At 38.7% G+C, this 27,750-nt stretch overlaps 1 protein-coding gene across 1 annotated transcript in view; it reads right to left on the bottom strand.

The window, feature by feature from the left end:
- Positions 1-27,750, bottom strand: part of ptprq (protein tyrosine phosphatase receptor type Q) — a 354,834-nt gene that overhangs the window by 100,202 nt on the left and 226,882 nt on the right. Inside the window, exons 39-45 of the mRNA XM_051930873.1 lie at positions 22,012-22,180; positions 21,459-21,731; positions 17,445-17,732; positions 15,036-15,311; positions 14,801-14,952; positions 14,530-14,671; positions 7,413-7,682 (exon numbers count right to left, since the gene is read on the bottom strand). Of these exons, the coding sequence (XP_051786833.1) occupies positions 7,413-7,682; positions 14,530-14,671; positions 14,801-14,952; positions 15,036-15,311; positions 17,445-17,732; positions 21,459-21,731; positions 22,012-22,180 (1,570 nt within the window). The remainder of the gene's footprint in view (positions 1-7,412; positions 7,683-14,529; positions 14,672-14,800; positions 14,953-15,035; positions 15,312-17,444; positions 17,733-21,458; positions 21,732-22,011; positions 22,181-27,750) is intronic.

Genomic DNA, 27,750 nt, shown 5'->3' with positions numbered 1-27,750 from the left:
CTGAAGATTTGTCCAGCCGAGCTGTGGAATCCATGCAGCACCCCCTGGCGGCCACCCCAGCTCCCAACCGGGCTGTGGAGGATTCCATCTCCCATGGCGCCCTGCGGGAGGTTGGGGAATCACTGTTGGCCAGGGAGGCTGCCACCAAGCATCCCAGAGGAGGTACTGAGCTGCCCATGGTTGCTCCCCCGGAACATATGCAGCAGGGGCATCCCAGCCGGGCCGCCCATCTCAATATATATATATGCAGTATTAAATAGGGCTGATGATTAACAGAAGAATCCCTGAAGCCTACGAAAAAACTCGTAATCACCTTAAATTCCTTCAAACCTCTCCGTCAGCATCTTTTGTTTTGCAAATATGTCAATCAGTGCAGGCAGCATGCTATTCCCCCCCCCCCCACCCCCACCCGTTATGGTGCATGATACTAAAAACACAGACAAGGCAAGATCGAAAAAAAAATGTTCAAATGAGAACTCATGTTCAAATGGCATAGCATTTTGAAATAGTGACGTTTTCTTGTATGAATGTGTGTGTGTGTGCACGACAGAGGCAGAGACAGATTCAATCTCATTCAAGTGGCCAACTGTGGTCATCGCTGTTCTTATGAAAAGAATGGAGATAAATGCCATCAACTCAGAGAGGAAGAGGCAAGTTCGTTGTACCACTTGAATGTCACTGACAGAATAAAACTGAATAATAAAAAAACAAGCGCTAACTTTTAAAAATAGTCCAAATTTTCACCGGGTGTTAAGACTCAAATCAAATGTATGTTTTTATTATATTATAGTGATAATAATAGCAGCTTACTACTCAAAACTTGGAGCGCCCAGACTCGAACCTGGTACCTTTGGGTTATAAGGCAGCAGTTCTTACCTCTGCACCACTCAAAAATACATATCAACATCCTGTCAACTGACATTTGAGCTTGGCTTTTTAACTCATTGACAGCAACATATATATTGAATGATTTTCTTTTCCTTTGGTTATATTCTTGAATAAAAGGGCACATGTTTATTTGGTCTAAAGTCTTCACATATTATACACTTCACATCATTATTAGTACAACATTGAAAAAAAATTCTGTTTTTGCTATGTGTTCAGCAGTTCCTGTCATCCTTCACTTACACAGATCATTGTAGACTTGGAACACACAAGAAATGTATGTATTCCAAATAACGATATATTATTTTCCCTATACAACTCCAGGCACCTCAGTGCCACATAAAGAGACTTGAGCTGTGAGAATTTTGCGACAGACTCAGATCTGTTGATGGGGGGATGGGATAGCAGGCTGCTTGCTGCTATTGCTGATCGACACATTTCCAAAACAAAAGACGCTGATGGGGAGGTGCGAAGGAATTTTTTTTTTGTAGGCTTTGGGGATTCTAGTGTTAACTGCCATTTCTGCAATTACTTTTTTAATACAAAGCCTAAGTAAAATAATCTGACCGCACTTCACACGTTGTTAACGAATCAGTGCCAAATTAATCCAAGTCCATTAATAGTAGTAGTGGTGTAGCTCTACTAAAGTGGTGCCTTGGTTTGCGATCATAATTCGTTTTGATAATGTACTTGTAATCCAAAGCATTCATATATCAAAGTGAATTCCCCCATAAGAAATAATGGACACTCAGATGATTTGTTCCACAACCCAAAAATATTCATATAAAATGATTAATAAAAAAGTAGTAGCAAATAGTAAAAATACATAAAACAAATTAACCTGCACTTTACCTTTGAAAAGAATTGTTATGCACACACATGTGGCCACAATGCCTTAGTATACAGTATATGCTTGTACGGATGTTGACTATATGAGTGAGGCACGCCGACTGAGACCGAGCATGGGAGACAATTACCCACAATTCCGCAGTGAGAGAGAGAAAGGAGAACCATTGGCTCAGTTGTGATCACGTAACGCTCGACAGACAAAGTGTATACTGTCACGCTTGGGTCACAAAGTTGCACGAGTTCACTCAGGGTTTTCAAGAGACAAAAACTTTTTTCGAATACAGGCAGAACAAACACGAGTCTCTTTCAGGAGCGATCCGGGAGCACTGTCAAAACTGGTTGCCACAGCTCCACCTCTTGATCAAAAGAACACAAAATCTTCCTCCTCAAAGGGGTGCGGTGGCTCAGGAGCCCTGACCAGAGAAGAGGATGTCTGAGGGAAGAGAGACAAGGCAGTGAGATACCAGGACAGCTGCGGTATGGTCTTTTAAATGTTCAAAGCCCAACGCGAGATGCAGATCATGCGGCACGGCAGTAAGCAGTAGGCTAGCAGCTTATCCTGCAAAGAGGAGATGAAAAGCTGTGTTTGTTTCCCATTGTATCACTGTTTAAGAGGGAATTTCGGAGGAGTGGCCACGTCCCCTTGGAGCTGCGTTCACCGTGTTCACAATACGTACTTCTCGTATTGCAAGACCTCGCTCGTTTATCAAGTTAAAATTTATTAAAATTTTTGCTCGTCTTGCAAAACACTTGCAGACCAAGTTACTCACAATCCAAGGTTTTACTGTAATTATATTGTACTAGTGACTGTTCTATGTGTGCCATTTATCACTTCCTGGGCTTCCACAAATTTAACATGTGGGAACTTTCTTCATTCCATGACTGAGACCGGGAAGACCATGATTGGCAGCATTGTCCTTCAATTGTGGGATTCCCAGGCTGCTGCTATGAAGTGTTCCAATTGTTAGCAAACTTGAGGTCAGGTCACTAAACAGAAAAAAAGAAGAAGAAACCCGCTGTGAGTCATCTAATTCAAGCTCCAAGAATACATTCTTTTGAGTGGTGAAAGCGAAAAGTGTTAATAAAAAAATCATCCCTTAATCCGACCATCTACTCCATTTTCTGCTGCTTAATGACGCTTAATGTTAACATCCGGCGCTGCTGAGAGTGGCAGCCTTTTCAGCAGCTCTGTGTATGACTGCATGTGTATGTGTACTTTTCTACTTTTATTTTTCTATTTTTATTTATTGATCACTCCTATTACTTTATTTTATGTGGATTCGTTCCCTGGACACACTTACTTTTACAACGTGGGCATGGATTTTTACACGCCGAGACTCGTCTATTCAAGTACTCAACTTCGAGCGCTGAGAACAAATGCCAGTGCCGGTGTGGTTCCCTATTTACCCGACGAGGTAAGAAGGCGGTATCGTGGCAGCAGAGCGGGCACTAAGCTAAAAATGAACCGGCTTGCGAGAAAGTGGCGTTTTAAGCCTTCGGTGCCTTCTGTGATTCTGGGGAATGTGAACTCAATCTCAAATAAGATCAACGAACTGGCTGTGCTGGTGAAAAATGTCAGGACCTACAGAGAATGCAGTTTGTTGTGTTTTTGCGAAACCTGGCTAAATAACACCATCCCAGATGCCAACGTGGAGCTACCCGGGTTTAGCACAGTTAGAGCGGACAGAGATGCAAGTACCTGTGGGAAGCACAAAGGAGGAGGACTCGCTCTCTATGTCAATACAAGGTGGTGTAACTCTGGACATGTTAACGTAAAAATCTCCACTTGCTGCAGGGACATCGAACTGTTGGCCTTAAGTTTACGTCCCTACTACTTGCCCAGAGAGTTTGGACACGTCATTGTTGTCATTGTGTACATCCCTCCTCGGGCGGACGTGGAGTCAGCGAGTGACATCATCCATTCTGCTGTTGCTAAGTTACAAACGCAGCACCCTGAGGCGCTTGTGCTAATTGCTGGAGACTTTAACCATGTGACACTGGACAAAACATTACCTGCATTCTCTCAGTATGTGGACTGTAACACCCGGGGAAATAAGACTATTGATTTACCGTATGCAAACGTTAAAGATGCATACAGTGCCACCCCGCTGTCTGTGCTTGGGAAAGCAGATCATAACCTGGTTCTGCTTCAGCCTCACTATAAACCAAAAGTGAGAGTCCTACCTGTAACCACACGATCATTCGGGAAGTGGACCCTGGAGGCTGAGAATACTCTGAGAGAATGTTTTGGAACTACAGACTGGGATATCCTGCAGGGATCTCATAGTGAGAACATTGAGGAAGTTGTTGACTGCACTACTGACTACATCAACTTCTGTATGGACATTGTAGTTCCAGTAAGAACTGTACGCTGCTATGCTAACAACAAGCCATGGATTACAAGTGACATCAAGGGCCTTTTGAACCAGAAGAAAAGGGCTTTTAAAGACGGTGATCAGCATGAGCTCAAGCGCGTGCAGAAGGAACTCTGAGTCCTGCTCAGGGCAGCGAAGGAGCAGTACAGGAGAAAGCTGGAGCAGAAGTTGCAGAATAACAGCATGAAGGAAGTGTGGGATAGGATGAAGATCATCACTGGCTGCAGCTCGAAGCGGGGTACCACCATCGAGAGAGACGTGAAGAGAGCAAACCAAATGAACAACTTCTTTAATAGGTTTGACCACCCTAACCCACTCTCACTCTCACCTCGGAGTATTGCACCCTCCACACATCCTTCTGCTGATACCAGCATAGGAAAGACATCCCCATCCATAATTACAACAGCGCAAGTGAGCAGAGAGCTGAGGAGACTTCGTGCCAGCAAAGCAGCGGGTCCAGATGGAGTATCGCCACGACTGCTGAAGGTCTGTGCGTCGGAGCTGGGGGGTCCTCTACAGCGCATCCTCAACCTGAGCCTGGAACAGGGGAGAGTCCTGAGGCTTTGGAAAACATCTTGTATCACCCCAGTCCCAAAAGTATCATGTCCTAGTAAGCTGAATGACTTTCGGCCTGTTGCTCTGACATCACATGTGATGAAGACCATGGAGAGGCTGCTGCTTCACCACCTTAGGCCACAGGTTCAACACGCCCTTGACCCTCTGCAGTTTGCATATCAGGAGAAGGTGGGAGCGGAGGATGCCATCATCTATATGCTACACCGATCCCTCTCTCACTTGGACAGAGGCAGTGGTGCTGTAAGAATTATGTTTCTAGACTTCTCTAGCGCCTTCAACACAATCCAACCTCTGCTCCTTATGGACAAGCTGACAGAGATGGGATTAGATTCATACCTAGTGGCATGGATTGTGGACTATCTTAAAGACAGACCTCAGTATGTGCGTCTTGGGAACTGCACGTCTGACATTGTGGTCAGCAACACAGGAGCGCCACAAGGGACTGTACTTTCTCCGGTCCTGTTCAGCCTATATACATCGGACTTCCAATACAACTCGGAGTCCTGCCATGTGCAAAAGTTCGCTGATGACACTGCTATCGTGGGCTGCATCAGGAATGGGCTGGAGGAGGCGTATAGGGACCTAATCAATGACTTTGTTAAATGGTGCGACTCAAACCATTTACACCTGAACACCAGCAAAACCAAGGAGCTGGTGGTGGATTTTAGGAGGCCCAGACCCCTCATAGACCCCGTGATCATCAAAGGTGACTCTGTGCAGATGGTGCAGACCTATAAATATCTGGGAGTGCAGCTGGATGATAAATTAGACTGGACTGCCAATACTGATGCGCTGTGCAAGAAAGGACAGAGCCGGTTATACTTCCTTAGAAGGCTGGCGTCCTTCAACATCTGCAATAAGATGCTGCAGATGTTCTATCAGACAGTTGTGGTGAGCGCCCTCTTCTACGCAGTGGTGTGCTGGGGAGGCAGCATTAAGAAGAAAGACGCCTCACACCTGGACAAACTGGTGAGGAAGGCAAGCTCTATTGTTGGCATGGAGCTGGACAGTTTGACATCTGTGGCAGAGCGAAGGGCGCTCAGCAGGCTCCTATCAATTATGGGGAATCCACTGCATCCACTAAATAGTATCATCTCCAGACAGAAGAGCAGCTTCAGCGACAGACTGCTGTCACTGTCCTGCTCCACTGACAGATTGAGGAGATCGTTCCTCCCCCAAACTATGCGACTCTTCAATTCCACCCGGGAGGGTAAACGTTAACATTTAACATTATACAAAGTTATTGTCTGTTTTTTCACCTGTATTATTATCATTCTTTAATTTAATATTATTTATTGTATCAGTATGCTGCTGCTGAAGAATGTGAATTTCCTATTGGGATTAATAAAGTATCTATCTATCTATCTATCTATCTATCTATCTATCTATCTATCTATCTATCTATCTATCTATCTATCTATCTATCTATCTATCTATCTATCTATCTATCTATCTATCTATCTATCTTATCTGGGTGCATGTCTCAAGATTGTCAGTCTGAGCAAAGACATTGATACGTCCATTTTCATTGATACCTCCTCCAACTCCTCTAGGGGCAATACCAAGGAGTTCCCAGGCCACCTGACATATATAATCTCTCCAGCGTGTCCTGGGTCATCCCAGAGACTTTTTTCCAGTCAGAAATGCCCAAAACACCTCTGCAGGAAGGTATCCAGGAGGCATTATAATCAAAAGCCCCAACCACTTCAACTGATTCCTTTGATGCAGAAGAACAGCGGCTCGACTTAGAGTTGTTCCCGAATGTTTACGCTCATTATCCTATCTCTAAGGCTGAGTCCAAACACCCTGCGAAGGAAGCTAACTTCTGACACTTGCATTTGCGATCTAGTTCTCCTGGTCACTACCTAAAGCTTGTGACCATAAGTGAGGACAGGAACATAGATCAACTGGTAAATTAAGAGCTTTGCCTTTCGGCTCACTTCTCTGTTCACCACCACTGACTGATACAACGTCCACTGGTCTGATCTGCCTGCCAATCTCCCACTCCCTTCTTCTCTCACTTGTGAATAAGACCCCCAAGATATTTATACACCTCCACTTGAATCAGCACCTATTCCCAGCCTGAAGAAAAAAGACCATACCATGAGGACTGTCAACTTCTCAATATGGCTTCCTCACAGCTAGAGGTGAAAGAATGAACTGTGTCATTAATTTATTGGAATCAGGTACTAAGAATATTTTTTAAAATTCTGCAACCATTTCTCATGACTTTTATTCAAATATTACATCACTTTATCTGACTGTAAGGTAATGAGAGAAAAAAGACCTAAAAATAATACTTTTTTGGAATATACACACTGGTACATTAGTCAGTGAGACTAATTGCAGTTTAGTTCAAGTCTGAAATAAATGCATTAAGAATGACTTAATGCTGGCTGCCTTTGTGTGACTAATACTTGATAACCATCAATGTGGAGATTTTTTTTTAGTTTTTCATACCAAAACTGTAGACGTTTGACATTAAAATGCAGCATAACCAAGGTTTTGGAACTTATAGAAGCAGTGTAATAATTTCCTCACAAGATGAATCATTTCATTTATCCAAGAATAATTTAAGCAAAAAAGTCTTAAAGATGAATAAATCAGACACTACTGTCTCATAGTCATACTTACAGACTCATTACCAATTAAGGAAAAAATGTCTCACTAAGAAACTACACTTCCATGAAGATAATGTGCTGTTTAATATATATAAGAAAATCCTACCTGATTCTTGCAATGTCTTAGCAACACATGATAACCTTTTTCCTCTTCCAACTACAGTAGAGGCCATCACATAGTATGTGTAAGATGAATTAGCCAAAAGATCTCTAAAGGTGTGAACACGATCAGTAGGTTCAAATTCCATAATTTCACTTCCAAATTGTACAACATAATGGGTGATGACTCCGTTTGGCTTGGCAGGGGCATCCCATTGAACCAGAACTGACTGCCAGCTAGTACCACTGCAAAGCAAATTCTGCACAATGTCTGGAACTGTACAAGAAACAAACAATTCATTATAAATTATCAAGAGAATATTTTTTCTGTTGAACAGAAGATTTTTTAAGAGTAAATTGTATTGCTTCAGCTGATATATACCACTGACAACATCTAGTTTATTTTGAAACACTATACTGTATTGCTAAAGTAAATATCTTCTCTTAATATATGTGCAAATGAATTATAATTTTCACTTAGGATCAATTCAGGAGTCATGCCTTAAACTTGATTACTTAACTGAAATTCTCCGTTTTCAGGCAGCATCTTTACTATACCAGTGCTTGTGCTTGGGAAGCTACAGAAACATTACTCCTGCTTAAAGTACAGTTGATGATGCTGTCCTATAGACATTTCCTATAGCCATTATGGTAAACAAGCACATGCAATATTTCTACTATCGCATTATAAATCCTACTAGACTTAAATTTTAGTAATCATTATGGATTTTCTATTTTGACATAAGATAGACTTGCATTTTAGTTTCCGGAACTTATATGTAAAGTTATACACAGATTATACTGCAAATACTCTCATGGAAAATAAATAACAGGGGTCTTAAAAGGCATATAAGATATATTAAATAACTGTACCCATAAATACAATTTCTGAACTTAATCAGAAATATACTGAAATAATTCACCACAAAAAGGCCATATAAAATTAACTTGAAAACTGAAAGATTTTTTTCAGTGAAGGCAATAGCTTATACCAACAGCATCTGCTACAAGGCATGAAAAAACCCTGAATGGGATGCTAGTCCATTGCAATTACTCATGTTCGCACAACCACAAATGGCCAATGCAGAATTGTTAATCAACCTGAACATCCAAAAGATTTTGACGAGAATAGGTAAATCAGCCAAATAACACTGTTAATATTATTCATCTTATTTCTTTGGAATGATGTCAGTTAATATTTGAGGGTCCCCAAAATACTGATATCTACTGCACAAAAGTATTGATATTTACTGACGTACTTGGGAGCGTTTCTTGCTGCCTGTGATTGTATGTGTGAAAAAAACTTTCTAGCATTTGTGTGAAATCTACTGTAAGAAGTTTCCATCTATGTCACTGTGTAGTTTTTGGTATATTTATTTTAAAGTAACAGCCTTGATTGTTAATTGTTTTCAAGATAATTAAAATTAAATCATGTAGTTACTTAATCTCTGCTTGCTTAAACTATAGATCATATCTTGCAGTCCTGAAATCAGTCAAGATGCTCTTCTCTGTACTTCCTCTAGTTCTGCTAGGGTATGCTTTTTTGTAATATGGACACCACAACTACACACAGTACGCCAGATGTGGCATCACAAGTACTTTATATAGCTTAATTATTTTCTTCCTTGATCTCTGTTTCACACATTGGGTTATATATAATGTCCTAATACCCTTCTTATACATTTCTGTGCACAGTGTGTAGAACAACAAAATGAAGAGTCCACTATTACTTTTTGGTTAAGATGTCCCATTTTGTAATTATATCTAACATTTTTTTTTTCCAAGGTGTTATTTTTATTTTTACTTCCCATTCACTGTTCATTATTTTCCCTAATAACTGCTATTATTACTTTCTACTGATATATGTTAAGAATACCGGCCTATAGTAAATAGTAAAGCCTGATCACCTTTTTTATATAATGAGAAACATTTTATAGCTTTCAGTCTTTAGGAATACATCCAGTGTGCAGTGATTTTTGAAAAATACATGAGAAGGGTTTTTATATGTAGTCATTAACCTCCTCAAGCATAAATGTTACTTGGTCCTTTTGATTTGTTTGATTTTATCTCTTTAAATTTAAGCAGCACTTTTCTCTCTATGGGCGGCACAGTGGCGCAGTGGTAGCGCTGCTGCCTTGCAGTTAGGAGACCTGGGTTTGCTTCCCGGATCCTCCCTGCGTGGAGTTTGCATGGTTCTCCCCGTGTCTGCGTGGGTTTCCTCCGGGTGCTCCGTTTTCTTCCCACGGTCCAAAGACATGTAGGTTAGGTGCATTGGCGATCCTAAATTGTCCCTAGTGTGTGCTTGGTGTGTGTTTCCTGTGGTGGGCTGGCGCCCTGCCCGGAATTTGTTCCTGCCTTGCGCCCTGTGCTGGCTGGGATTGGCTCCAGCAGACCCCCGTGACCCTGTGTTAGGATATAGCGGGTTGGACACTGACTGACTGACTTTTCTCTCTACTGAACAATTCACAAATCAAGTTCCTCCTTGATAATCCCTGATTGCTTGGAGGTTATTTGTGATCTCCAAGTCTGTTTTAGTTCTCCTTTCTGTTCCAAATATACTTCACGTCACTTCCTTCTTTATAGTTCTTTCACTACCAGAATACTGAAAGAATTCCTTTTGTCCATTTCAGCCTTTTCTGCAATAATTGTCTCTGCCTTTTAGCATTCCTAATATAATTTTAACTGTTTTGCTTATAATGCTAAAATAAAGAGATTAAAAGGGTTATCATACATACACAAATCCTATACTTAACAGTCTCTTACATTTTCAAAAACACCACACACTTCACCAAAGCATACACACACCACGAAACATGGCATTTTCACAAGGCTGTGCAGATATAGCACTGTTTCTCACATATTATTGTTTGCAGCTGGAGTTACTTGTTTTCTACATATTAGAAAATTATTTTTTTTCACCAACTTCTCTTTACACTCCTTATTTACCCACCTTGGAACTCAATTTAATTCTTACTACTTCTGCACCTCAACTGAGCCCTATTACTATATAAAAGCTTATTTCAATGTATTTTTTACATTCTACAGCATTTGCTAAAAGCTTTCCCTAATGCAGTCAAATATGAATAGTTTATTGTTTTGAATATGTGCTCTGCCAAAATATTGAAAAATGTTATATTATGGTCACTAGGTCCTTATGATTCATGTACGACTATCCTATGAATTCGATTTATTCTATTCTATACTTACAAAATACTAAATTTATATAGCCTTCTCCTTTTCTGGGTATTTTTCACACTCAAGGTGTGTGTGTTAGGAAAACGAGTGAATCTGAACGCACAGCGTTCCGGTGGATATAGCCAGGACACCCGGCTCTCCATGGATTACCATTCCCAGAGGCCGACGACGAAGGTGGCGCAGAGAGAGGAAGCAGAAGCGAGGATGCAGGACCGGCGTGCTAGCTAGACTACAGAGTCAGCCTCACAAACCTCCGCTTCCAAGCCTTTTCCTCGCTAACGCCAGATCTATTGTCAATAAGATGGATGAACTGAGGCTTCAGGTTGCATCAGACCGCATGATCAAGGACAGCAGCTTGTTTGTGTTCACGGAAATCTGGCTTCATTCATGCATACTGGACTCGGCTATTGAGCTAACAGGCTATACATTGCAGCGCTAAGACAGGACTAGAGACTCCGGCAAGAGCAGAGGAGGGTGTGTGTGTGTGTACATCAATAATAACTGGTACATGGACGCAATGATAGTGGATAGCCATTGCTCCCCTGACTTTGAGTATATGACTGTGAAATGTAGACCTATCTATTTACTGTGGGAGTTCAATGTGATAATGATCACCGCTGTTTATAATAATAATAATAATAATAATAATAATTCATTACATTTATATAGCGCGTTTCTCAGTACTCAAAGCGCTATCCACACAGGGAGGAACCGGGAAGCGAACCCACAATCTTCCACTGTCTCCTTACTGCAATATATACCACCAGCTGCTAATGCTAACTTGGCTATGAGACATTTATACAGCAGCATTAGCAGCCAACAGAGCCATTACCCTGATGCAGTGTTCATTATCGCAGGGGACTTTAATCACGTGGATTTAAAAGTAGTGCTCCCCAAACTCCACTAGTACGTAAAGTGTGATACTAGAGGAGCCAACACACTGGACAGGGTCTACTCAAACATCAAGCTGGGCTATAGAGCTAAACAGCTTCCACACCTGGCCCAGTCTGACTATATGTCACTGCTGATGATTCCTGCATAAACCCCTCTCCGCAAATCTGCTCTTACCACCAAAAGATCCATCACAACCTGGCCTGATGATGCCTCTCTGCAGCTGCAGGACTGCTTCAACAGGACTAACTGGGGCATTTTTGAAAGTCCAGACCTGGAACTCAATACCGACGTGTATTGTGCTACAACAAAACCTGCACTGACATTGTCACAGTGGAGAAACATATCCGTGTCTATCCAAACCAGAAGCCCTGGATGACAAGAGAGGTTCAGCGGCTGCTAAAGGAAAGGAACACTTCCTTTAGGTGCGGTGACAAGGCTCTCTACAGCATGACACGGTCCAACCTGAAGAGAGGCATCAGAAAGGCTAAGAGGGACTACAGGACAAGGATTGAAGAGCACCTGGACAGTAATAACAGCAGGCAGGTTTGGCAGGGAGTCTAGCACTTCACCAACTACAGGACCAGCCATGGAGCTGCTGAAGGTGACGCCTCAATGGCAGAGGAACTGAACCACTTCTTTGCTCGCTTTGAGATGGAACTACCAGAGGCAGCTGTTACACACGCAGCAGCAACTCACAACAACATCACCCCCTCCCTTAGGGTGGAGGAACACAAGGTGAGACGCTCGTTCCAGGATGTCAATCCTAGGAAGGCAGCAGGTCCCGACGGTGTCCCTGGAGGTGTGTTGAGGAGCTGTGCAGAGCAGCTGGCTGGGGTCTTTACAAAGATCTTTAACCTGTCACTGTCCCAGGCCTCAGTTCCTCCATGTCTGAAATCCTCCATCTTACTCCCATTACCAAAAAAATCACCCATAACCTGTCTGAATTACTATTGGCCAGTAGCGCTCACCCCGGTGTTGATGAAGTGTTTTGAGAGACTGGTCCGAAGTCATATCATATCCTTCATCCCTCCCACCTTTGATGCACACCAATTTGCTTACAGGGATAACAGGTCTACTGAGGACGCTGTTGCTGCTGCTCTCCATGCTACCCTATCCCATCTGGAGCACCAGGGCAGCTACGCACATCTCCTCTTTATGGATTTTAGCTCTGCTTTTAACACCATCCTCCCTCACAGATTGGAAGGCAAGCTGCTAGCCCTGGGACTCCTGTATTCCACCTGTATGTGGATTAAAGACTTCCTGACAGACTGCACACAAAGGGTTAGGGTGGGCCCTCACATCTCCTTGGCCATCAGCATCAGCACTGGCTCTCCTCAGGGGTGTGTGCTGAGCCCCCTGCTCTTCACGCTGTACACACATGATTGCACCCCCGCCCACCACAGCAACACCATCGTCAAATTTGCAGACAACACCACTGTGGTGGGGCTCATCTCTGGGGAGGATAAATCTGCCAACAGGGACGAAGTGGTGCGGCTGATAGCATGGTGCACTGACAACAGCCTGCTCCTGAACACAAGTAAAACCAAGGAGCTCGTTGTGGATGAATCTGCCAACAGGGACGAAGTGGAGCGGCTGATAGCATGGTGCACTGACAACAACCTGCTCCTGAACACAAGTAAAACCAAGGAGCTCGTTGTGGACTTCAGGAAAAAGAAAACAGACATCAAACCACTCTACGTCGGAGGGGACTGTGTAGAGAGGGTGTCAGACTTCCGTTTCCTGGGAGTCCACATAATGGAATACCTGTCCTGGGGTGTGAACATAGCTGAGCTGGCGAAGAAGGCTCAGTGGAGACTTTATTTCCTGAGAGTCCTCAGGAAAAATAACATCCCTCAAAAACTGCTGGTGTCCTTCTATCACTGCTCTATCGAGAGTATCCTGTGCTACTGCCTCTGCATGTGGTTTTCTAGATGCACAATAGCACAGAGGAAAACACTTCAGCAGATCGTAAAGACTGCCCAGCAGATCATCGCCTCTTCTTTATCATCTCTGGATGAACTGCACAGGTCTCGCTGCCTCAGGAAGGCAGAAAATATCTTAAAAGACTCCTCACACCCCGCTCATGACAATTCCAACTGTTGCCATCAGGCAAAAGATATAGGAGCATCAAAACAAAGACTAATAGACTGAATAACAGTTTCTACCCTGTTGCTATTAGGGCACTGAATGCCACCTAATCACCTCCAATGCAGCAGTGCAATAGATGACATCTTGTGCAATAGTGTTCATGTGCAATTAAGGTCTTATGTTGAATGTTTGCGTTCTACCTTATTTCTTCTTATCCTTTATCCTTTTTTTAATTATATTTTATTTATATTTTGACACCGCAGGGACTGCACATAATTTTGTTGTATTTGTTACAATGACAATAAAGATATTCTGATTCTGATTCTGTGCGTGCATGAATGAATTCCCATCTATTACTGATTCTTGCCATGTACCTGAGGTTATCCGGACAGGAAATGAATAAATGCAAGGCAGTAATTGAAAAGCTAGTTTACAACATTAACAGATGAATTAAAAAAATAAAATATATAAACATTTAATCAGTCTTATTTTTGCTTAGCAGTTATTTTCTTTTTCCATCTTTAAATTAATTTTCTTCAGTTGTGTTCTGTCATTTTTTTAATAATTAATTTTATTGATTAACCTTTGCTTTTTGCATATAACAACCACTACCCTCATATAGATAATAAAGCTGTGCAAACTACTATCAACAATTCAAGCTAATTGCATTTGCGATAGTACAAGAATGAATAACAGACGAGAAAATTAACAGTATAATTCTACTATGACAGTGTAACTCATCATTTTATTTCCAGATTCTGAAATGCTGTTTATTCTCTTTACACAGTTCATGTAATAAATCATACATATACTTACACCTAGATACATACAAAAAAATAGGAATTTTAAATATGAACAACACAAATGCACCTCAAGAACATTATTTTTGTGCCACTTTCTCAGGCCTTATTATAAACTACATGATGCTACTAAAACTGCCTACATACCTGATTGCTTTGTTGTAAAACTGACTGTGTTACTGAACAGATTTCCATTTCCAACTCGTGTGAATGCTGAGACACTGATTTGGTATTGACTAAAAGGTTGTAATCCAGTAAGATTTGCTTCCGTAAACTGTGCAGAGAAATTCTTAAAACAAAGGAAAGATTACGGCATTCAATCAGTAAACACTTAGTATAACATAAGACAAAAAAAGTTTAAGGTTTAAAATTCAGTTTTTTATTTTTTTGTTTTTAAGCAAGTTTCTTGAAAAAATACCTGATATGAGACCAGTTGGCTCTGATTGTTAAATATTTCAAAACTGTACACCTGCACAAACCCATTTGGTTTTAGACTTGGATTCCACTTTAACCAAACAGACTCTGCTGTGTAACTGACCACGGATAAGTTTTGTGGGGGTGCAGATGGTTCTGTAGTTAGTAAAACAGAAATCAGATAGCATAAAGACATTCCACTACAATCATTTAAATAAAAACATTAAAAATACACCAACCTGTTTCGTCAGTGTGCACTAACTGTGTAGTAAGTGGGCCACTACCTTTTCTTGTTCGGGCAGATATTGATACATTGTATAAAGTGTAAGGAATCAAGTTAAACAGTACATGGCTCATATTTGCAGTACTGAAAGTATGGCTTTTTGCTGGGCCTTGAAAGTTTATATCATATGATGTTATAATTCCATTGGTTTGATCAGGTGGCTCCCAAAAGAGTTCAATAGATGATGCAGTGAGGTTTTTATATTTGATGAACTTTGGTGGTGTACCTGGGGCTGTAGGCAAGTAAAAAAAAATACAAACAGCAGGTGAGTGAAAAATACAAAACAATGTGCTGATTTCAACTGGTGATCAGCTTTCAAAGGGATTGTGCACAAAGTATTAAAACTTCACAGACTTGAAAATAATGAAACATTTTTCAAAATTAAACAATGAAAATACTAATATAATAAAACTTACAGTATGTACATGTACTGTTTCTGTTTTTATTAAATGAATATATTAAACACAAAAATAAACTTCTGCCCATAAAAATGAACATTACTTTTGATAAAAGTTGTGTACACTGACAATGCATGCAAACCACATCTGAAACCCTATAAAATAACAAAGTAACTATGCTAAGTAGGTGAAAATGGAAACACTATTAATGAATGATGAATTTTTGTATTTAATTGTTTTTTGTTTTTTTTTTTGCTTTTCTTTTATTACTGTCAGGATTTAATATATGCTCTCTTTATACATACAGGATGTGTAGTTAATACATAAAAAGCAATGAAGTGAATGTTATTGACTAAGAAAAATGTATTCATTTCTGCATATATCAAAATAAAATAGCATTAAAGTATTTTATGCTATGAAATGCATCAATGGAAGTTCCAAGTTGTGGTTGTTAACATTAAATGACATTTCAAATCCCAGCCCAAACACTATCTGAGTAACTTTTCAAAGCTTTCAAATGTCTTTATGGTTCTTCTCTGAGTATACATTCTCTTTATCTGCAAATTCAATTAAGGCTCTGTGGAAGTTGAAGTTTTATAAGGCATACAGTGGGAACCCACCTTTTACACAATGCCAATACAGAAACAAAGCCATATCATTTATAAGTTAAGAAATTGTACTTTAAAATATCAAAAACTAATGTCTGGGTGTTAAACAGACCTTTTTGAAATTAATGATTCAAAACCTAAAGTGATTCTGATATTGTCTCATTAGGAACAAACAAAAAAAGTGGTGCTTAATCACAAAGTACAGACAATCATCTAAGAACTTAAAAATATAATGAACAGGGACATCAATAAATAAGGTTAATAAACAGTATTTACAATTTTCACATGTTGTCACAGGCAGTCAGATTCTTGTTTTCATGCTTTACTTTGCTGAACTTATTTGTTGATTTCATTACTTATATATTATTATAAGTGTAGAAAACTGCAGTTATTTTCCCACAATTTTTAAAGTTGCCTAACAAAAACATTTTTATTGTTCAACATTGCTTACTACATGTACAGTATATTTTTAAGACAACCCGGAGAGTTGATACATTTGCACTTTTTTGTTGGTAAACAGTAGTTTAATTTTATTGTATTAACATTTTATTGTGTAATTTGAGAAATGTCAGCTACTAATTACCACAAAATTCAGATTATAGAATTCTGATCACTAATTACGAATTGGAACCAGGTATCATTACAATTCTAGGTTGATCGGGCAATGTAGACTAACGGCAGGATAGTAATGTGACAGATTTAAGTTTACCTGGAAATGCTGTTTGTCTGATTAAAATGGGTCTACAACCTAATATTGGCTCTATATTTTACATAGTGATCCCTTAGCTTTTACTCCTTCATATCTTACTTATTAAGATATATTACATATTTGGAAACAGACACAAAACAAAAATATTCCTTATTGTTAAGAACAATCAGTGAGCTACTTTAATTCAGCAGTACAAGAATCTTAACAGCAGTAGATATTTAACAGCATCTACAGTCCTAACATTCTGTAAGAATGCCACTTTGCTAAACCTAAAGGATTTAATTTTTAAATTTCTCTAGAATCTTTCACCTCTGAGAACAATTTGACTTAATTTTTCACTTTACTTTCAAATTAAAAAGACAGTTACATCAGCTTAATCCACATAATACACACATGCATGCACACACACATAAGTCCTTCGTCTCCAAAACAGTAGAACAGTAATGAACCAGATGTCAGGGCTTTTAATTATGCCAGGAAACCAGAAAAAACACCACCGGCAGCCTAACCTAGAATTATGCCTGGCCTAAGTACATTGAATCTTGAACACTACATTACTGTACAATTGTCTTGTCCTGGAATTGTATCGTAATCTAATAATACAATAAAAGTGACTTCAATCAAAAGTTTTTGAAAGCATGTCAACATACCATCTTCATCTGTTTTGAACTGTAAGGATACAGTTGAGTTTTCCAAGAATCCAGCACCAGTTGCAGGTGTAACCTTCAGAATATAGTCTGTGTACTTCTCTAGATCTTCAATTGTTATGTGCATTTTAGTGCTGGTAGAATTCATCAAAAATGTACTCATTCCTGGTTTCCATAGAGAAACAAAGTAAAAAACTTTTCCATTTGGTGAAGTTGGTGGAAGCCAACTAATGTTTACTGCCGTTGAAGAGACATTCTGATAGATGAGATTCTGTACAGTATCATCTGGAACTGAAGATCACATGGTGTATCAATGTAATATTCCAGCAGCAAAGCCTGTATATCATTGTTCACTTAAAAACACTACCCAAGTTAATTTTAAGAATGGTTTCAAATATTGTGTCTGTTTTCATTATGTACTCATAGTGAATTTTTATATTTACTTTTTGTGATCTAATAGTTTAAATATTAATAATATTTCAATTTTAAAAAACTCACTTAATATAATGGGCGGCAAAATGGCGCAGTGGGTAGTGCTGCTGCCTCGCAGTTGGGAGACCTGGGGACCTGGGTTCGCTTCCCAGGTCCTCCCTGCGTGGAGTTTGCATGTTCTCCCCGTGTCTGCGTGGGTTTCCTCCCAAAGACATGCAGGTTAGGTGGATTGGCGATTCTAAATTGGCCCTAGTGTGTACTTGGTGTGTAGGTGTGTTTGTGTGTGTCCTGTGGTGGGTTGGCACCCTGCCCGGGATTGGTTCCCTGTGTTGGCTGGGATTGGCTCCAGCAGACCCCCTTGACCCTGTGTTGGGATTCAGCAGGTTGGAAAATGGATGGATGGACTTAATATAATTAAAAATTGGAAGCTAATAAAATACAGTGGAACCTCGGTTAACAAGCTTAATCCGTTCTGCGACTCTGTTTGCTAACCAAAACATTCGCTAGCCAAAGCAATTTTTCCCATTGAAATTAATGTAAATACAATTAATCCGTTCCAGCCTCAGAAATTTTGTAATTTTATTTATTTAAGGGTTTTTCTGTGATGAAAAATATACAAAAATGTATATTTCATTAGTACAAACAAACTAAATTACATAAAATGGCACTGTATTTACCTTGTTTGTTGTAGTTGGTGGCATAGGTGGATGGCGGAGGAAGAGGGAAAGGAAGCTACTGTTTTAAAGGGGAATCCCCCTCCATAAAACATCGGGTAACACTGATTCGGGGTTTTTTCACATCCTGATTCCTTTTCTTTGGGCAGAAGAAAGCGATCTAATAAGATTTGTCTCTTTCTTTGCTGCAGAGTTTTTCTAAAATGTGATATTGATTTGTCATTCATTATGTTAATTGCCCTATTAGCCACAACTTTGTTAGGGTGTTGCTTCTCAATAAATTCCTGCACATCATTCCACTTATTGCAAATTTCCTTTATCTGAGCACTAGTGATTTCCTTCCTAACCTCCTCTTCCTTGCATTAGCACAAAATAAAAGTGTAAGCCTGTCTTTCATAGGCTTGTGTCCGGGTAGTGCCTTCTCCTCTTGGGTGATGTAGGTTCTTCTGGGCATTTTTTTCCAGAATAACCCTGTCTCGTCACAATTAAACAAGCTGATGTGAGACGTAGCCTTCACTTTCAACAAACTCCGCGAATTCATCCACAAAGGCTTTTGCTGCTGTTTCATTTGAACTTGCAGCATCCCCGTGCCTTATAACACTATGAATTCCACTTCGCTGGCGAAAATTATCAAACCACCCTCTACTCACTTTAAAGTCTCGCTCATCAGCACTTGCACTGGGTGTTTTGGTCAACAAATTACTGTGTAACTGTTAGCCTTTTCACAAATTAATGCTTCGCTAACACTATCTCCAGCCAGCTGCTTTTCATTTATCCAAATTGACAGCAGTTTTTCCACTTCTGCTAGCACTTTAGACCTTTGTTTCGTTAACACAGTCACTCCTTTAGCCACTTCAGCTACCTTAAATACCTCTTTGTTCTTTAGAATTGTACAGACAGTCGATTTCAGCATATTGTATTCCTTTGCGATGTCGGAAACACGAATGCCATTCTCGTGTTTTGCTATAATTTCTTTCTTTACTGCTACACTAACACATTTCCTACTGCCACTATCACTAACACGTTTCTCTTTCTTAGGTGCCATAGCGAGTATATATGTACATAAAAAATAACATCGAAACTGAAAAAATAACAAAAAAGTAATGTTAGTGAACATAACACTCAGAAAAGCAATGTTTACAGCAAGTGTGTCAAAGCACAAATGAGCACGAACGCACAAAAACCAGTCTGTGCTTGCGTTTGTTATCCAAATTTTGGTTGTTAACCATGACAAAAATTGTTCAAAATAAAAGTTTGTTAACCAATTTGTTTGTTAAGTAGTGCGTTCTTTAACCGAGGTTCCACTGTATACTGTATGTCGCTTTATGTATAACTGAATTAATGCATGGTAAGATTATTGATGTGATTTTTGTGACGAACATGTTGTTCAAGTTTTGGATCATCCATTCAAAAATACCAAAGCAGAGATCAATTAATCTTGGTGTATCAGGGTGCCAAATACATTGCACATGCAATATAGTGTCACAAGCAAGAATTAATTCATTTTATTGCCTTTAACAGGTATGTCTTTTATTTGTGAAAAGAGACCTTTAGCTTTTGATATTTGTACACTGCTTTTATTTGCTGAGATTTGCACTCCATAATTAGTTAGTAATGGTAAAGTAGTGTTATGTACATTTTTATACATAAATTACATGTATTGCTTCATTTAACCAAAATGCATACTTCTGGTTTTTAGACTCAGATCAGGGTGAGGTGTACAATTACAAGTACAATTAAGATTCATTACCTTAGTCACACACTCATTCTACTCTCTTCATATAACAAGTAGTTATATAACAAAAAAAAGTTTACCCTGAACCTATTGTAATTTTTTTTAAATGCTTTTGCAAAACATTCAGATAAGCATTGTGTAATGTATGCAGTATCTGTTGGGAAACAGGTGGAATGCCTTTGCACTGTTGCTATGATTTATTTATAAAATCAATGAGGAAAAAACAACATAAAGTGGCTATAAGGTATTTGATTCTGTTTGTTAAGAAATGTGATTTTAATCCTGTCTCCATTCTAGAAGAAAGTCATTTTTTTACAATATACATAATGTACTGGTATAAAGGAACACACTCACAAATTACTACAGAATGTTTGGTTTGGAAAGCTCTGCAGATGAAGATATGAGTTGATGTGAGCGGCGTGATAGAAGTTCACTTTTGACTTTGGACAAAAAGTCACTATGCATGCGGTTTACTGGGATACATTCTAGAAACATGTATTATTCTGCTGGAAAGTGCTAAAGGGTAAACAAAATGTTCTGTATTAATACATAGAACAATGAATAATGTATTATATAATAATAAAGCTGATTATATGGCGGCATGGTGGCGCAATGGGTAGCGCTGCTGCCTCACAGTTGGGAGACCTGGGGACCTGGGTTCGCTTCCCGGGTCCTCCCTGCGTGGAGTTTGCATGTTCTCCCCGTGTCTGCGTGGGTTTCCTCCGGGCGCTCCGGTTTCCTCCCACAGTCCAAAGACATGCTGGTTAGGTGGATTGGCGATTCTAAATTGGCCCTAGTGTGTGCTTGGTGTATGGGTGTGTTTGTGTGTGTCCTGCGGTGGGTTGGCACCCTGCCCAGGATTGGTTCCCTGCCTTGTGCCCTGTGTTGGCTGGGATTGGCTCCAGCAGACCCCCGTGACCCTGTGTTTGGATTCAGCGGGTTGGAAAATGGATGGATGGATGGATTATATGCAGTATTATTCTCAATAAAAACTATAATTGTGAAAAATTAACAAATTATAACAGATGTTTAAATAAAGGGGAAAGTTGGAAATGTTACTGCAAGAGAATCAAGAGCCATAGAATTGTCCTTGGACTATGTTTGAACATTAGACATATTCCATTAATCAAAAGGAAAGTGTGATCAAATTAGATAGGACTACTTGTTCTTACTTACTGTCTTCATCTGTCAGTACTGATAAGTGGAGTCCAGGCCCTTCTCCTTTGACAGTGAAACCACTAATATTAACATCATAACATGTAAATGGTGTCAGGTCATGAAGAATGAAGAAAGTATGAGAAGGCTGAATAATGAAAGTCTGATTGCTATTAACAGAAAGATGGTATTTAATTATAATGCCATTTGGCTTTAAAGGAGGAAACCAGGCAAGGGAAATGCGACGAGCACACCAGGACAAAAGTGTCAGATTCTGAACTGAATCTTCGGGAACTGGAAAAGAAAATAAAGTTTTAGAAAAACAGAATAGAACTTTTAAAGGTGAATATTATTCAGAATTATTTCCCGAGACCAAGGAAAGTCGCAGGTGAGACCAAATTAAGGTAAGGTAACATGACATTTTACATGTGATAATATGAAACTAATTTTAATATCAAATGATATTCACCACATTCTGTCAATTATTGTAGCCATAGTAAAAATGTAACATTAAACTAAAAAATAGTTATAAGTTTAAGAGGAAAAATCAGGAAACTCATTTTAACCATCTTACCATCTTCATCTGTGTGTACAGCCAGGATAGTGCTTGTCTGATTACCATCACCCAGGGCTGTGCTAGCAGTCATCCACAGATTATAATAACTATATTTCATCATATCATTAATTATAGTGGAATAGGTTTGGTTCTCATTTACGTTTTCAAAGTCAATATCTGTGACATTCTGTAAGACAACAGTTAATATTAAACATACAAAAGAGAGAAATGCAATGTCTTAAAACGAGGAAATTCTAAAAATTCAATATCAGTCATTAAAACTGGTATCAGTCACATGGGAGAGTTTAAATAAAAAAAGTCCACCAATTAAAATTCATGTATTAAAGAGTGCTAAAAATACAAAAAAGTTAGTATGTTTGAATAAATGACTATGCTCTGTGAAATGATCAAACAGTTCCACTTTGGCTTTCCTCAACAATAACTCAGATAAAGTGTCTACCAAAATCTCCATTTATCCCATATGGACTCTGGATTGCCCCACGCTAAAATTTACAATAATTCTTTTGATATTATATCATATGTGATCATATGAAACTGTTGCTCACGCAATTCTTCAGACCAAGTTAGGACGAGGCCTTAAGTGTTCATTTTGATTCAAGGCATTTTTACTGTACTTTGGAAATGTTGTACTGAATGCATTTTGATTGGATTGTGTTTTACAGATAATGTGATTTTTAAGCTTAATTGAAAAAGGTACTGCATTTGCCCTAAACAGGTGATGGCATATTATTATATGAAATAAAACATTAAATTTGGGACTGTTTAGGGACTTACATAAGTTATTTTAAAATATCTGCTGAACTTTAATGTAAAATGTGATTAAAAATCAGGTCAATAAATATCAAATATGTAAAAGATTTTAAAATGATAATGCTAGCTTTTTCTGAACATGTTTAAATCAGACGTTAGCTTAATTGCATTAATTACTCTGATTGTGTTACTTAGTCCTATAGGTATTTATTGTTGCTCATGCTAGACAAGAGTCTTGTAAATGACAAGGAGGTCAGTTGAAGCTCTGTGACATGAAGTACATGCCAATATTCATAACAAATGGGAAAAAAACAAAATGCTTTAAGCAAATCAACAAGCTCAGGCACGATTTGAATAATCACCACTAACAAGAAGGAATCTTGCATGTTTTAATATAGAATTGCCAAACATCATTGTCTTCTATAAAAGTTGAAGCACAATTTAGTGTTTTGGGGAGCCATGCTGTTGAGCAGTTCAATTTCAGAGTATTGGCTTTGAATCTTGGCCTGAACACTGTCTCTGTTGAACCTGAAAAGACTCCTTGTATCTGCAGTTTTTTATCCACGAAGCCAGATTTTCACATTAAATCCCAAAGAGGTGTAGGTTAGATTAATTGAACTCCCTGGCAAAGAATTTGTGAGTGTAGGCGTGTGTGTGTGAGTGTGATTTTCAATGGGTTTCTTGTCCATTCTTGCTTGGCACCAAATGTTGCTGAATTTGTTATATTTAGGCATTTTCCAATGGTTCTCATTTTGTTGGGGCTTACTTTAAAATTCTATATGCTACATTTTTTTTGTTTTGTAAGGTGCTTAAAAATGTACTGTATAAAATTAAGAATAATTATTTGTGTTTTCAATAGGGATACTATGGACAGGTAAAATGTATAAAGCACATGCACTTCATTTATGTAAATATTTTAGTAATCACAAAAATGACAGGATAGTTTTAGTTTTGGAAAACAATGTCAATTCATATAAAAATAAATGCATATGTTTATCTATCTGCTCATTTTATAAAGTGGAAATTCACTTAAAGTTCTTCTTTAGGATTGAGAATTATACCGGCATTAATAGCACATGACAGGGTATGCTAATATAGACATTTGCTAGTTGTAAAATGACCTGTTTCAAGTCTTACTGTTCAGCATTTACACAATATAAAGGATGGATGAATTAACAGAATGTTCATTTTTGCTACAATTAGAATGTTTAATTTTAAAACATTTACTTATAATAATAAACCAAAAACAACTTAAGAAAAGGGTAAGTATTGTTCTAGCTTTCTTTTAACTGCAGTTGTTTTTCCATTTAATTTACCCTCTTATCCTCAATTCATCTCATTGCCAATCGCATACTAGACAAATGATTATCTACATGTTATTTTTTCTACTACAAAGCTGCTAATTAACACTTTACAAAAGGCAACACTAATGTTACAATACTCTAACCTGCATTTCCTTTTAGTCTGATATAGCATTTGTTCATTAGCTACTGTTTAGTGACGTCTGACATCCTGAACCAATTGTTTATACGCATTTGATAAAGGAACATCAGGAGAACATGTTAAATGCTAATGAGTTAATAGTGCCTTTTGACTTACTACAGTATACTGAAAGAAAGGGTGTGTGTATTAAAGAGACCATGCCATGCTTTAAAACAAATCATGTCTACTGTTTCTGTAATTAGTGTTGTAGGAATCAACACAAGGTGTGAACAGTGAAAGAGGCACTTTCCCAACACACAATTCTCAGGTTTCAAGTTTGCAGAGCTGGAACTAAGTTCTTCCTGCTGTATGGCTGTTTATCTTCTTAACTGAGCATCTGCTTTAGAAAAAAAAATGCAGACCCTGACTTTCTTTCTAATAATTACTTGTATTAAATGAAATATATAACCACATTTTCATTTACTCAAAATTAATGAAGCAATGGTATACACATACTGATACACACATGTATTATTCTAATAGAAAATGCATTTTATCTGTTTTTATGTGGCTTACTTGCTGTTTTTATGTGGCTAAGTTACTGTTATTCCATAATCATGTAATCATATTTTGAAATAAGAGACATAAAAGCAAAAGTCAATGTGATGTGAACAATTCAAATATACTGTATACTGTAAATCTATGTGGAAGTATTTATGTTTTGCACTGCTTTAAATGTTAAATTCTCACTATTAAATATATCGATTAATATTGTGTTAAATTCACTCCAACATTCAACAGCAAAAGGTCTCATTATGATAGGAATTGGCCTCTGTTATGTATTATAGTAGACATGCTTCTGTGGGATTGTCTGATCTTTTTAATATTAATATGGAGTCAAGACTGCTGGGACTCCTGAAGTTTTATAAGACTGGCCCCAGAAATTTCAAAGGGCAGCTCTGATCATAAATGTGTTACATGGGCTCAGCCAGAATGTAACTCTTAGACAGGCCTCAACAGCTCTTTCTATTCGTGATACCAGTGAGCTTGCAGTTGGGAGTGCAAGTTGCCAAGAGCTCAACTGGCAGGAAGAAAAGGAACCATAGGTGGAGAAAAACGTTGAGGTGTCTGAATGGTTGTTTTGTGTGTATAATTGTAGGCACTCCATCTGTGAGTCAGAGGTTAGTCCTTTATAAATGTGTCTAAAGGGCAGCAGTACATTTTTCCCTTCATTTATTAACCATTATATTTTGTTCATTGTTTCCAGCTATCCCTGTGTACCTTATTTTTTATAATAAATTCACTCTTTTATGTGTGTTTACTCTCTTTTATTCCTTATTTGAGTTAGTTGATGACTCCAGAACGCCCCTTACTAGCCACAATTGACAAGTAGATATTCACTTGTTAATCACATTTCTTATAATCGTTCAGTCAGATAAAGGTGCCATTTCAATAATCAAGTCTCTAATCAGCTTTTCCACATTCTTCTATGCAAAACTGCTCAAGCTCTTTTTAGTTTGCATGGACATCTTGAGTCAACAGTCTTTTTCAAGTCTCACAACAAATCCTGGTTTGAGATGCAGACATTAACATTATTGTTTTAAAGTCATTTCTTCATTTCTGTGTAGCTTTGGCTTTAGGTTAGTCTTAGGGTCATTATCTTGCTGGAAAACAAATCTTCTCCCATGGAGCATTTTTCTTGCAGACTGAATCAGGTTTTCCTCCAAGATTTCCGTGTATTTCCTGCATTCACTTTACCTTCTACCCTCACAAGGCTTCCAGGACCTGCTAGAAAGAAACTTCCCCTGAAAATGATGCTGTCACCACTATGGTTCACAACGGGAATAATGTGTTTTTGATAATGTGCAGTGTTGGGCTTATACCAAATATGCCACTTAGTCTGGTTGGACCACAGAACTTCTTCCAGCTTATTTCAGAGTTTCTCATGCAGATTTACAGCTGTACCATATTCTTTCAATTTATTTATTACTGATTTAACTGGACTAAACTGGATATCCAAATTTTTACTTGTATCCATTCCCAGATTTGTTTTTGTCAATCACATTTTCATTGAGTTGTTTAGGGCAGAGGTGTCGAACTCCAGGCCTGGAGGGCCGCACTGGCTGCATGTTTTCATTCTAACCCTTTTCCTAATCACTGACCAGCTTTCATTGCTAATTAACTTATTTTCCCTTCGTTTTAATAGCCCTGTGTTTAAGGACTCAGTCCTCTGAATTTATTCCTTTCTTCATTAAATGAGAGCCAAACAGAAATGAGATGTAAAACAAGGCGACAGATGACCAGCTAAATTGGGATTTCAAACTCCAACCAATTTTCACACCAACCAGTCTCTTAATGAAAAGCTGATTCTTGCTGTTAATTAAACTTGTTATTTAATTCCACAGCTTGTTGCTGCTCTCATTCTGCCACGGCAGACATTTCTAAAACTGTTGATTTTCTGTTATTTCTAAGAACATTGTCAAAATGTTTTGGTGACTTGAGAGATCAACCTTACTGAGACCTTCACCTTTCGTTATTTTCAGATATTATGTGCTGGGCACAGGTGAGCTGATCATGTGGCGGCTTGATTTGTGTCTCATTATTGTTTGGCTGCTAATTAAGGAAAAAGAGACAACTAAGGGGTCTGAGTCAACTTACTAAAACTAAGGCAAAAGAAGTTAATTAGCAGCAAAAACTAGTCACAAATGAAGAAGAAGGACAGAATGAAAACCTGTAGCCACTGCGGCCCTCCAGGACCAGAGTTCGACACCTGTGGTTTAGGGTGTTCTTTTTGTCTTCATTGTGTAGTTTAGGCAATGATACTAACTCACCAAAAATTGGATATTCAAGATAAGGTGCATTTATGTTAAAATAAATTGAAATCCCTTAACTACCAACAGATTATCTCCATTGAGCTAATTATGTGACTTCTAAAACCAAATGGCTCCACCCTATTCATTTAGGTGTGCCATATAAAAGGTGTAAATACTTATGCATGAGTTATTTTGTGTTTAATATTTGTAGTTAATGTATACCACTTTGCAGAGATCTGCTTTCACTTTGACATTAAGGAGAATTTATTCTGTTGATCAGTGTCAACAAGCCAAATTAAATTCACTGTTATGCAATTTTGCTAAAATGCTAAAACTTCCAAGGGGGTGATTACTCTAAGTACTGTATCTTATATATAAACGTCTACGAGTGGAAGTGTGTGTGTCTGTCTGTCTGGCCCAGAAGTGAAAGGTGGAGTCAGGGTAAGGTCTCCACCTCTGAGGATATGCAAGCGAGGCCAGCAAGTCAGCAAAATGAAACCTCACTCGCTTAGCCGCTAATACAGAAGTGAGGTGAGCACATTGGAAAAACTGTATCCCTTTTACTTTTCCTCCCACCACTAATACACAAGCAAGGTGAGCACGTCAGCAAAACAAAATCTCTGCAGAAAGACAAAATCGTTTAGCTGCCAATGCACAAACGATGAGAACACGTTGGCAAAACGAAACCTCCTAGGAGAGAGATGCCCAGAGTAATAATAATAATAGTTCCATTCAATTACCTGACATCACT

This window comes from Erpetoichthys calabaricus, chromosome 1 (genome assembly GCF_900747795.2).
Source record: "Erpetoichthys calabaricus chromosome 1, fErpCal1.3, whole genome shotgun sequence".
In the NCBI taxonomy this organism is placed as follows: Eukaryota; Metazoa; Chordata; class Cladistia; order Polypteriformes; family Polypteridae; genus Erpetoichthys; species Erpetoichthys calabaricus.
Note: the sequence above shows the minus strand (reverse complement) of the source record. Positions and strands in the feature narration are given on the sequence as shown.